General features: G+C 40.9%; 1 protein-coding gene across 5 annotated transcripts in view; it reads right to left on the reverse strand.

Moving 5' to 3' along the window:
• The window catches only part of LOC123852796 (protein HIRA), an 89,815-nt gene that overhangs the window by 20,246 nt on the left and 55,936 nt on the right, over positions 1-13,633 (reverse strand). For all 5 annotated transcript variants that reach the window (XM_045887114.3, XM_045887116.3, XM_054510382.2 and 2 more), the window contains 3 exons: positions 2,098-2,302; positions 1,620-1,724; positions 210-358 (listed from right to left, as the gene is read on the reverse strand). In XM_045887114.3, coding sequence (XP_045743070.1) covers positions 210-358; positions 1,620-1,724; positions 2,098-2,302 — 459 coding nt within the window. The remainder of the gene's footprint in view (positions 1-209; positions 359-1,619; positions 1,725-2,097; positions 2,303-13,633) is intronic.

Below are 13,633 nucleotides of genomic sequence, written 5' to 3' on the forward strand. Positions count from 1 at the left end.
ATGGTGATAATGATGGTGACTTTATTAGGTCTTGTGGGGATTGAGAAGACATGCACACGCTTAGCTTAGGGCAAGGCATGGTACAGGCCTCTGGAAGCTGGCATGTAGGGCAATTCCTCCCGCCTCAGACAGTAACAAGGTCACACAGCATAGCACTTGGTGCTTCCCTGACATTAAAAGCTGGGCTGGGCAAAGACTCTTGCCCTTACCAGCTGCCGGCAGCAGTGAGGATCCGGCTGGTGAGTACCGTCTCCCACTCCTTCCCTTCCCGGTTACACTTCAAACGACTTAGCTTCACACCTCCCACGGCAGTCACTTCATTCTCCACCTCAATGTACATGGAGGGATCGGAGCTCACCTGGGTAGAGGAAAGCAAACACAATGTCTTTTCAGGTGATGGTGGGCCCACTGAGACTTGGGTCATGTGACAGGTGAGATGATCAAAGACCCCAAAGCAGGAGGAAGACAGAGAGGCAGACAGAACTGGTTGGTAAACAGGAGGGTGGCAATGTGTGCAGTAATAGGGTGGGACAAGAAGGCCAGACGTCTGGATGTGTGGCCCCCAGGGCAGGGAGAGGGCTGGGAGCTTGCTCAGCCTCATCTCTCATGCCTAAGGAGCTGATGGACTGGATATCCCCATATGGAAAACCCAGGCAGAACAGCTGAACAGTCTGCAGTTGTGTGGCCACAAAAGCGGGTGAACTGGGGCAGAGGGCTGGATGTGACTGGGAGATAGGCCCCTTCATAGACCCCTGGAAACCAAGAACAGTCCCAAGCAGCACTCAGTGGGAAAGCCCCTGGGCGGGGTGGGGGTGGGGAGGCAGTGGCTAGAGTTTGGAAGGGGGTTTGTGCGCCCTGTCTCCATGCACAACAGCAACAGGAACAAACCACGTGGGTCCCTATCCTTAGGCCCAGAAAGACTTGTGGTGGGAGGGGCTGACATTGGCTCTCTAGTGTCCCATTAGGACCAGCCTGCGTGGGGCAGTGTGTGCCCAGTGGAAAGTGACCTGTGTGCGGGGTCCTAGAAGGTTTCCTGAGGACGTGCACCTGAGCTCAGGAACAACAGGCGTGAACCTGTGGCATGTCCAAGGTCAGGTGCTAGATGGAATGAATGGAAGGCCTCTGGGCATAATGGATTCTTTGTTCTAGAGTTGTGTTTTGAACAAGCACATGGTCATAAGCTCTACTCCAAGAACTCAAATAGCCCTGATGACGACTCTGCTGGGTCCTGGGAAGGGGACAGGGCCAGCAAACTGACTGGGAGATAGGCCATTACCATGCAGTCCAACTGCACCAAGCCTGAGGCTGCCCAGGGCTGAGTGTGGAGCTCAAGGAGGCTTCCAGAAGGGAATACCTGAAACAAGTTTTGAAGGGGCTGGCCATCCAGAAGATGGCAGCAGGACTGTAAGGGCAAAGCACAGAGGAGAGAAATGTGAGGTGGGGGCAGCAAGGGAATCCCTGAGGAAGAGGCTAGTGATCTGGCCTTGATTAACTACAACTTCCCCAGATGTGGGAAGTGATGGAGAGCCACTGAAAAGCAGCCCTAAGTAAGTGACAATTCAGGGTTTACACAGAGGGGGAGCGTGGAGAGAGTGTGCAGAGGTAGGAAGCCTGCTCACCTGGAGAGTGAATGCTCTCTGGGGACCTGGCATGGGCAGTTTCAGTGCAGGTGCTGGTACAGACAAACACACGGCGTCCTTCTCTGCGGTCAGGGCAGCTGGGGACTGCAAGAGCAGAAATGTCTCTGAGCCCCGCCCCAGCACTGTAGGGCAACGTCAGGTAAAGGTGAGTCACCCAGTGGTGAGGCCAGGCCAATTCCCCAGGCATTTCTGCCTACTCTGTGAGGGTAAAAGTGCAGATGAAGGCTATAAAGACCCCCACTTTCCAGATGAGTAGCTGACCCCAGGGAACTGCTCAAGGACTCTGAGTAGGCTGAGGGCAGGTGTGGGGGCCTGCATGTCTCTGCCAACTGTTTCCACACTGATGAGGCACACAGTGGCATGCACGGCCTCTCTTATCCTACTCGGGCATGTGCGCATTCCAGCACTGAGCTCACGAGCTGGGCTGGGGGAGACCGCATGGGCCTGCTGGCCTCACCTGGACAGACAGAGACACAGGCATGAGCCGAGAGTCCTTCCGAGGCCGCCCTTTCTTCTTCTTTTCCACCGTTTCCACCTCAAGCTCCAGTTTTCGCTTGGACAGCGAGGAAGGCTTGGCCACAGGGACTTTTTCGTCGCTGTCACTGCTGCTCTCCAGGAGGTCCCGGGGCCTCAGCTCTTTCACAAGGTTTTGCTCTTTCAACCTGTACAAACGCAGACATCCATGGCCTACTCCATATGACTATTAAGTTTAAAATAATTATAAAATCCATACTCATCACCAAAAGTTAATAAATAAAAATAGTAAAAAAGGACTTCTGGTTTCTGCTCCAACATGCGGAGAGCTTGGAAGTTGTCACTCCCATTCTCAAAGAGGAAAGCTGAAAAACTGAAAACCAACAACTTTTCTTGGATTCATCAGAGAAGTAAGGTCACAAGGCAAACTACCACCCTGGAAACCAGAGATACCAGGTGAAGACAGAAAGCTAGAGCTCACCTGGAGCTGAAGGCCCTGGAGCCCTAACTGGTAGGAAGACTTAAAGTAACTGGTACACTGCTGGAGGCTGAGCGTGGGCTGGCTTGTAAGTTAAAACTATTGGGGGTCCAGTGGCAGGAGGGTATCCACATTTATGTTAGCTTTACCTCCAGGAGCTCTAACAGGCTGTCATGGGTGAAGATCAGGGATGGAAAAATCCCCTGTGTGCTTTGGGCTAGGGGAGGAAAAATGAACCATTTGAAATACACCCAGAGTTCCCTTCTCCTTAACAAAAGCCTGCCTTCAAGGGAAACTACTCTACTAGACCCCATGTGACTCAGCAGCAGGGCAGTTAACCACCTATAGCCTAGCCCACACATGCACGCACACACGCACGGGTGGGCTAAGGGATTCTTCTGAAGGTCATAGCCCAGGGTCACCGGTCCAACAACAACAACAAGATTTAATCATGAGATAATAGAATGCTTCTCCTCCCCAAAAAACTCACCATTTCAACAGGGCTCTGGTACAATAGGACTAGAATAACTAGTCTGAAGCTAGCAGAGGGTGGTTCATGAGTTTTAAGGAAAGAAGCCAGCTCCATAACTAAAAGTGCAAGGTGAAACTTCAAGTGCTAATGTAGAAGCTGCAGGAAGTTATTGAGAAGATCTAGCTAATTAGTGAAGGTGGCTACAGTAAACGACAGATTTTCAATATACATCAAACAGCCTCGTATTGAAAGTAGAAGCTATCTAGGACTTTCACAGCTGGAGAGGAGAAGTCAATGTCTGGCTTCAAAGGACAGGCTGACTCTCTTGTTAGGGGCCAATGCAGCTGGTGACTTGAAGTGGAAGCCAATGCTCATTTACCATTCCAAAAATCCTAGGGCCTTAAGAATTATGCTAAATCTACTCTGCCTTACCCTATATAAGCGGAACAACAAAGCCTAGATGAAACCGTATCTGCTTACAGCATGGTTTACTAAATATTTTAAGCTCACTGTTGAGACCTACTGCTCAGAAAAAGATTCCTTTAAAAATATTACTGTTCATTGCCAATACACCTGGTCACCCAAGACCTCTGATAGAGATGGCTTTCGGACATCTGTTTCATCAGGCAGATGAAATTAATGTTGTTTTCATGACTGCTAACACAACATCTGTTCTGCAGGCCATGATGGATCAAGAGTAGTTTTGATTTTCAAGTCTTATTATTGAAGAAATACATTTTGTAAGGCTATAGCTGCCATACATAGTGACTCCTGTGATGGATCTGGACAAAGTACATGGAAAACCTTCTGAAAATGATTCATCATCTAGATGCCACTAAGAACACTCAAGATTCATAGGAAGGGGTCAAAATAGCAACATGAACAGGAATTTGGAAGAAGTAAATTCCAACCCTCATGGATGACTTTCAGGGGTTCAAGACTTCAGTGGAGGAAGTTACTGCAGATGTGGTGCAAACAGCAAGAGACCTAGAATTAGAAGTGAAGCCTGAAGATGTGACTGAATTGCTGCAATCTCATGATAAAACCTGAATGGATGAGAAGTTGCTTCTCATGGAGGAGCAGAGAAAGTGGTTTCTTGAGATGGAATCTACTCCTGGAGAAGATGCTGTAAAGACTGTTGAAATGACAACAAAGGATTTATTTATTTTTTTTTAAAAAGATTTTATTTAGGGGCGCCTGGGTGGCTCAGTCGGTTGGGCAACTGCCTTCGGCTCGGGTCATGATCCTGGAGTCCTGGGATAGAGTCCCGCATCGGGCTCCCTGCTCAATGGGGAGTCTGCTTCTCCCTCTGACCCTCCCCCCTCTCATGCTCTCTCTATCTCATTCTCTCTCTCAAATAAATAAATAAAATCTTTAAAAAAATAAAAAATATTTTATTTATTTATTTGAGAGACGGAGGGAGACAGAGATAGAGAGAGCATGAGAGGGGGAGGGTCAGAGGGAGAAGCAGACTCCCCACTGAACAGGGAGCCCGATGCGGGACTCGATCCTGGGACTCCAGAATCACGACCTGAGCTGAAGGCAGTTGCTTAACCGACTGAGCCACCCAGGTGCCCTGACAACAAAGGATTTAGAATACCACATAAACTTAGCTGATTAAACACTGTCAGGCTTTGAGAGGACTGACTTCCAATTCTGAAAGAAGTTCTGCTGTGTATAAATGCTGTCAAATGGCACTGCTATAGAGAAATTGTTCATAAAAGGAAGAGTCAACTGATGTGGCAAACTTCATTGTCTTAAAGTTGCCACAGCCACCTCAACCTTCAGCAAGCACCACCCTGAACAGTTAGGAGCCATTAGCATTGAGGCAAGACCCTCCACCAGCAAAAAGATTATGACTTGCTGAAAGCCCAGATGATGGTTAGCATTTTTTAGCAATTAAGTATTTTTTCCATTAAGGTATGTACATTGTTTTCTTAGATATAACGCTATTATTGCACACTTAAGAGACTACAGTCTACAACTTTTACATGTACTAGGAAACCAAAAATTCATTTGACTTGCTTTATTGCAATATTTGATTTATTGTGGTGGTCTGGAACCAAACTTGTAATATCTCTAGCATATGCCTGTATGCCACTCTAACTCTAATTAAAAGAAAACTGGAGTAGCTATATTAATTTCAGAAAAAGTGGACACCAGAGTAAGGAAAAGTATTAAGGATAAAGAGGAACATTACATAATGATAAAAGGGCCAATTTTCCTTTATGTATACGTATGTATACATACATAGCAATCCTTAATGTATACATGCCTAACAACAGAGCATCAAAATACATGTGGCAAACTGATAGAACCACAAGGAGAACTGGACAACTCCACAATTGTAAGTGGAGATTTCAATTTACCTCTATCAGTAACTGACAGATCCAGCAGACAGAAAATCAATAAGGAATTAATCAAATCAACAATACTATCATTCATTTGAATTTAGTTGATATTTATAAGATACTTCATGTAACAGTAGCAGAATATACATTCTTCTCAAGATCACATGGAATATTCACTAAGATAGACCATATTCTGGGTCATAAAACATTAACAAATTTAAAAGGATAATGGGGCGCCTGGGTGGTTCAGTCGTTAAATGTCTGCCTTTGGCTCAGGTCATGATCCCAGGGTACTGGGATCAAGCCCCTCATCGGGCTCCCTATTCAGCGGGAGGCCTGCTTCTCCCTCCTGACTCCCCCTGCTTGTGTTCCCTCTTTTGCTGTGTCTCTCTGTCAAATAAATAAATAAAATCTTAAAACAACAACAACACAAATTTAAAAGGATAAAAAACATACAAAGTATGCTTTAAGCCCACAACAGAATTAAACTAGACAATAACAGAAAGATACCTGGAAAACCCCTAAGCGGAGGGTTAAACCACACACTTCTAAACAATATATGGTCAAAGAAAAAGTCTCAAGAGAAATGTAAAAATATTTAAATGAAAACAAAAATGTAATTTATCAAAATTTGTGGGATGCAGTGAAAACAGTGCTTAGAAGGAAATTTATAGCAGAAAATATTTTTATTTTTATTATTTTTTAAAGATTTATTTATTTATTTTTGGGGGGAGGGGCAGAGGGAGAGAGTCTTAAGCAGACTCCACATTGAGCGTGGAGCCCAACACAGGGCTTGATCTCAGGATCTTGAGATCACCACCTGAGCCAAAACCAAGAGTAAGACACTTAACCGATTGCCACCCAGACAACTCCTTTATTTTTTCTTAAATATTTATTTGAGAGAGAGAGAGCAAGAGTGAGAGTGGGGGGAAGGGCAGAGGGAACCTTCAAGCAGACTCCCTGATGATCATGGATCCTGATGTGGGGCTCAATTTCCCAACCCTGAGATCATGACCTGAGCCAAAATCAAGAGTCGGTTGCTTACCCAACTGAGCCATCCAGGAGCCCTGAGAATACATATTTTAGAAAAGAAGAAAGACCTGCAATAAAAACCTTAAGCTTTACCTTTAGGAACTAGAAAAAGATCAGCAAGCAGAAGCAAATAAATAACAAATAGCAATATAGTAATATAATAATAAGGCAATAATAAGTAAAGTAATATAAAGCAAGGAGAAGAAAAGAAATAATAAAAATTAGAGCAGAAATCCATGAAATTCAAAACAGGAAAACAACAGAGAAAAATCAATGAAATAAAAAGCTGGTTCTTTGAAAAGAGCAATAAAATTAATAAACTTGTAGCCAGGCTAATCAAGAAAAAAAGAGAGGACACAAAATCATTAATGTCAGAAATGCAAAAGGGGCTTTCACTATTGCTCCCATGGACAATAAAAGGAACATAGAGGAATATTATGAATAATTCTAAACCCACAGATTGGATAACTTTGGTGAAATGGACCAGTTTCTTGAAAAAAAACAAAAACAATCAACTAAAACTCACACAAGGAAAAATAACTAATCTGAACAGGCCTATTAAAGAAAATGAATCAACAATTAATAACCTTCCAAGAAAAAAAATACCAGGCCCAGACAGTTTTACTGGTGAATTCTACCAAATATTTAAGGAAGAAATTATACCAATTTTCTACAATATATTCTAGAAAAGAGAAGCAGAGGAAATAACTCCTAACACCCATGAGGCAAGCATTACCCAAATATAAAAACGAGATACTGACATTACAAGAAAAAAAACTATAGGCCAGTATCCCTCATGAACAGAGATGCAAAAATCTTCAACAAAATATTGGCAAATTGAATCCAACAATGTATAAGAATTATACACAACAACCAAATGGTATTTATATGCAGATATGCATACTAACTCAACATTCAAAGTGATTAATGTAATCCATCATATCTAATAAAGCTAAAGAAGAAAAATCTTATCATCATATAAACAGATGCAGAAAAGGCATTTGACAAAATCCAAAATCCATTCATGATAAAAAAAACCTCTTAGCAAACCAGGATTAGAGAAGAATTTCCTCAATTTGATAAAGGATATTCACAAAAAAACTATAGCTAACATAATACTTAATGGTGAGACACTAGATGCTTTCACATAAGACTGAGAAGGCAAGGATGTCCCCTCTCATTACTTCTATTTAATATAGTACTAGAAATCCTAGCTAATGCAGTAAGAGAAAGAAATAAAAGGCATAAAGATTGGGAAGGAGAAATAAAATTGTCTCTATTTGCAGATGACATAATTGTCTTTGTAGAAAATCTCGAAGAATCAAAGACAACAAAAAATGGAACTAATAAGCAATTATGGCAAGGCTGTAGGATACAAAGTTAATATACAAAAGTCAATTGCTTTTCTACATACTAGTATTGAACAACTGGTATTTGAAATTCTAAACATAATACTATTTACATTAGCATCAAAAAATGAAATAATCAGATATAAATCTAACAAAATATGTCTAAATTTCATATGAGGAAAACTACAAAACTCTGATGAAAGAAATAAAAGATCTACATAAATGGAGATATTCTATGTTTATGGATAAGAAGACTCAATATATACTTTTTTTTTTTTAAAGATTTTATTTATTTATTTGACAGATAGAGAGCACAAGTAGGCAGAGAGGCAGGCAGAGGGAGAGGGAGAAGCAGACTCCCCGCTGAGCAGGGAGCCCGACGCGGGGCTTGATCCCAGGACTCCAGGATCATGACCTGAGCCGAAGGTAGCCGCTTAACCGACTGAGCCACCCAGGCGCCCCGTCAATATATACTTTTTAAAGTTTATTTTTTTTAAAGATTTTATTTATTTGAAAGAGAGAGAGTGCGCACCCAAACAGGGGTTGGAGCAGAGGCAGAGGGAGAGGCAGGCTCTGCGCTCATCAGGGAGCCTGATGTGGGGCTTGATCCCAGGACCCTGAGATCATGACCTGAGTCAAAGGCAGACGCTTAACCGACTGAGCCACCCAGGTGCCCCAGAAGACTCAATATTGTTAAGATGTCAATTTTTCATAACTTGATCTAGAGATTAAATGGAATCCCAATAAAAGTCCCAGGAAATTATATTGTATATATTGACAAACTGATTCTAAAATTTATATGGAAAGATAAAACACTAGAAATAGATCCATACAAATATAATCAAGTGATCTGTGATTAAGGCAAAGGCACAGAAAGGATAGTCTTTTCAACAAATGATGCTGAAACAACTGTACAACCACATGCAAAAACAGAATCTAGACACATACCTTACATCTCCCATTAAAATTAACTCAAAATGATCTAAGTGTAAAACGCAAAACTATAAATGAAGAACTTAGAAGAAAACATGGTAGGAAGTCTAATAAGCCTGGGTTTGGCAAATTTATTTTTATATTACAGTGCTTACCATGGTAAATGTAGTTACCATCTGTCACCATACAAAGTTACTACAATATTATTGACTATGCTGGCAATGAGTGTTTGATACAATACTGAAAGCACAATCCGTGACAGAAAAAATCTGGTTCTGTAGGACTTCATTAACATTAGAAGTTTCTGCTCTAAGACATTGTTAAAAGAATGAAAAGACAAGCCAAAGATCGGAAGACAGTACTTGCAAATCACATTATCCGAGTAAGGATTTGTATCCAAAATATACAAAGAATTTGTAGAACTTGACAGTAAGAAAACAAGCAACCTAATCTAAAAAATAAAAAGATGTAAACAGGCACCTCACCAAAGAAGATCCAGATGGCTAATAAGCATATGAAAAGATGGTCAACACTAGAAGTGAAAATCGGGGAACTGAAAATAAACACAACAATAAGAGATCACTCAACACTTATTAGAATGGCTAAAATCTAAAAAAACTTTTATAACAAATGTGGACAGGGATGTGGATCAAAGGAACTCATTCATTGTTGGTGGAAATGCAGTCATTGTGAAAGACAGTCTGGCAGTTTTTTATAAAGCTAAACCTAATCTCACCACACAACCCAGTGATTGCACTCCTAGGTATTTGCCCAACTGAGTTGAAAACATTTATTCACACAAAAACCTACACATGAATGTTCATAGCAGCCTTATATAATGTTTATACATAACTGCCCGAAAATGGAAGCAATCAAGGTATCCTTCAATGGGGGAATGGATAAACTATGGTAGTACGTACAAACTGTGGTACATTCATACAATGGAATATTATTTGGTAATAAAAAGAAAAGACCTATCAAACCATGAAAATGCATGTAAGAACATTACATTGCTAAGTGAAACATACCCATCAGAAAAGGGTATATACAGTATGATTCCAATTATACAACATTCTAGAAAAGGCAAAACTATGGAGGCAGAAAAAGTTCAGTGATTGTCAGGTGTTCAGGTAAGAGGAAGGGAGGGATGAATAGCTGAAGTACAAGGGATATTTAGGGAGGTGAAATTACTGTGCATGATGCTATAACGCTGGATAAAAGACATTACGCATTTGTCAAAACGCATACAACTGTACAGCACAAAGAGAAAACTCTAAATGATGGACAGTACTTCATAAAAATTAAAAAAAAAAACTTTAAAGTGTAGGACTAAATACCTACTGGAGTGTGAATAGGATTATGAAGGAGAACATCCTTGCTTAGGAAGCGTCTCTCACAGCAGGAAGAAGTGTTGTGTTTCCATCATGTGTGTTGTAGAGTAAAAGTAAAATCAAAACTTGCAAAAGTGACAAAAACTGGTGAATCTAGGTGAAGGCTACAAAGATGTTTAATGTTGCTGAAGGTTGGGAAGCTTTCAAAACAAAAGCCTATAAAAAACTCCACTTAGAAGTCCTAGGTGCTAGGGCGCCTGGGTGGCTCTGTAGGTTAAGCGTCTGCCTTTGTTTTTTGTTTTTTGTTTTTACTTAGTTCGTATTTTATTGGACTGATTTGACTGATTTTCACCATTGGAGACATAAAGGTAACAGGACTGAGAATGTCAACAGCAAAGAAGCCACCCACAAAGAAGTCAAAGGGAAAGGTTCATGTTAAATCTTTGGATTGGAATGGAGGGGAAAAGCTGTTCAGAGCTGAAGGAAGGTCCTTAAATCTCAAGACTACTGATACAAGGGTCAGTTTGTGGAAATAAAGTCCCGAATTGCACAAATGCCCACTAGGCAGGAGAAACGGGCAGGACAGAAGGACGTGGGCTGTGGGGACAGCTGGGCTGCAGCAGGGACGGCTGGGCTGGGCACCGGAGGTAGGCTGGAAGTCTAGAGGCAGGTTAACACATTCACCCAAAACCCTTGCTTCCCAGTACGTCTCGAGGATGCAGCTGTTTTCCTCGGACAAGGAAGCGTCTGCCTTTGGCTCAGGTCATGATCCCAGGGTCCTGGGATCAGGCCCTGCATTGGGCTCCCTGCTCAGCAGAGAGCCTGCTTCTCCCTCTCCCTCTGCCTGCTGCTCTGCCTACTTGTGCTCTCTCTCTCTCGGTCAAATAAATAAATAAAATCTTAAAAAAAAAAAAAAAAGTCCTAGGTGCTGCTGACATAGAAACACAGTATCTCATGCCTTTTCTTGTACTTCTCCATTGCAATCCGTGTATACCTGTATGTGTACATGTATATATGTATGTGTGCAATGTGTGTATTTTTGGGAACAGCTTTACTGAGATGTAACCCACATACCATACAATTCATGAATTTAAAGGATACAATTCAATAGTTCTTAGTGTCTTCACAAAGTTGTGCAACAATCACAATAGCAATTTCAGAATATTTTCATTATCTCAAAAAGAAACCCTGTACCTCTTCGTTATAACCCCTCCCCTCTAACCAATTCTCCTATTCACCACAGCTTGGGAAACCACTAATCTACTTTCTATTGCCATAGATGTCCCCATTCTGGACACTTCCTATAAACGGAATCACAGAATATGAAATATTCAGGATTGGTTTTTTCACTTAGCATGTTTTCAAGGTTTATTCATGCTGTAGACTGTATTGGTACTTTACTCCTTTCTTATGATTGAGTAATATTTCATTGTATGGATAACCACACCTTGCTTATCCATACTTCAGGTAATAAACATTTGGTTGGTTTCAAGCTTTTGGCTGTTGTAAAAAATGCTGATATGAACATTCATATAAAAGTTATTTGTGTAGGCATGTTTTCATTTTTCTTGGGTGTTTTTACCCAGGACTGAAACTCCTGTGTCAAATGTTAAGTCTATGTTTAACTTTTTAAGGAACTGCCGGACTATTTTCCAAAGTGTCTGTACCTTTTTATATTCCCACCAGCAGTGTATGAAAGTCCCAATTTCTTCACATTGATGCCAACACTTAGTATTTATCTTTTGATTTCCTAGCACTATGAAGTAGAATCTTGTGGTTTTACTTGTATTTCCCCAATAACTAATAATGTTGAGTATCTTTTCATTTGCTTATTGGCTATTTGTATATCATATTTTTTTAAAAGATTTTTATTTATTTTAGAGAGATCGTGAGCAGGGAGAGGGACAGAAGGAGAGAGACAGAATCCCAAGCAGACTCCCCACTGAGCATGGAACCTGATGCGGGGCTCGATCCCAGGACTCTGAGATCATGACATGAGCTGAAATCAAGAGTCAGATGCTCAACTGACTGAGCCACCCAGACACCTCTTGTATATCATATTTTTAAAAACGCCTATTTAAATCCTTGGCCCACTTAAAAATTGCATCATTAGTCTACTACTGAGTTGTATGAGTTGTAAGAATACTTGTATTCTAGACACAAGTCCTTTATTAGATATAGGATTAGCAAATATTTTCTCCATTTTCCCCCCCACCATCTTAATGGTTTCCTTTAAAGCATAAAAGTTTTAAATTTTAACGAAATCCAATTTATCTATTTCTTCTTTGATTACTTGTGATTTTGCTGTCATATCTAAGAATCCATTAACAAATCCAAAGTCACAAAGAGTTTTGTAGTTTGACTCTTAAATTTAGTTCTTTGATTGATTTTGAGTTAATTTTTATATGCAGTGTGAAGGATCCAACTTTATTTTTTTGCATATGTGGATAACACATATGCAAGCAACATTTGTTAGTAAGACTCTTCTTTCTCCATCCATTGAATGGTCTTGGCACCCTTGTTGAAAATCAACTGACCGCAGACATGTGAGTTTATTTCTGGGATTTCAGTTCTGTTCTTCTGATCTACATGTCTATCCTTGTGCTAGTACCACACTGTCTTATTACTGCTCTGTACTAAAGTTTGAACTCAGGAAGTGTGAGTTCTCCAACTTTGCTCTTTTTTTCCCAAGACTATTTTGGCTATTTGGGGGCCCTTGACTTCCCACATGTATTCCCAGATGGAATTTTGCAAAGGACTGCATTGAATCTGTAAATCAATTTGGGGGCTACTACCATCTTAACAATATCAAGACATTCAATGGAATGTCTTTCCATTTATTTAGGTCTTTAATTTCTTTCAACAACGTGTTGTAGTTTCCAAAGTATAATTTTTATGCTGTATTTCTTTTTTTTTTTTAAGATTTTATTTATTTGACAGAGACAGCGAGAGAGGGAACACAAGCAGGGGGAGTGGGAGAGGGAGAAGCAGGCTTCCTGCCAAGCAGGGAGCCCAATGCAGGGCTCGATCCCAGGACTCTGGGATCATGACCTGAGCTGAAGGCAGACGCTTAACAACTGAGCCACCCAGGCACCCCATGCTGTATTTCTTTTGTTAAATTTATTTCTAAACATTTTATTTTTTTCTGTGCTACTGTAAATAGAACTGTTGTCTTAAGTTTTTTTTTTTGATTGTTCTTTACAAGCGTATAGAAATGTATATTGATCTTGTATCTTGCAACCTTGAAGTCATTTAGTCTAGAAACCCTAGTACAATGTTGAAAAGAAATGGCGAGAGTGGACACCCTTGTCTTGTTCCTGTTCATTTTCCTTAGGGGGAAAACATCCAGTCTTTTACCATTAAGTATGATCTTAGTTATGTGGGTTTTTCAAAGATGTCCTTTTATCATGTTGAGGAAGGTCCATTCTACTCCTAGTTTGTTATTTGTTTAGGTCATGAATGGGTGCTAGATTCAATCATGGGGTGTCTGTTTTTATTCTATTGATATAGTATATTACATCAGCTGATTTTCATATGTTGAACCAACCTTGTATTCTGGGATAAGTCTTAGTC

The sequence above is a fragment of the Mirounga angustirostris genome, unplaced genomic scaffold (genome assembly GCF_029215605.1).
Source record: "Mirounga angustirostris isolate CCGP_5_RB_7025 unplaced genomic scaffold, mMirAng1.0.hap1 SCAF_14, whole genome shotgun sequence".
In the NCBI taxonomy this organism is placed as follows: Eukaryota; Metazoa; Chordata; class Mammalia; order Carnivora; family Phocidae; genus Mirounga; species Mirounga angustirostris.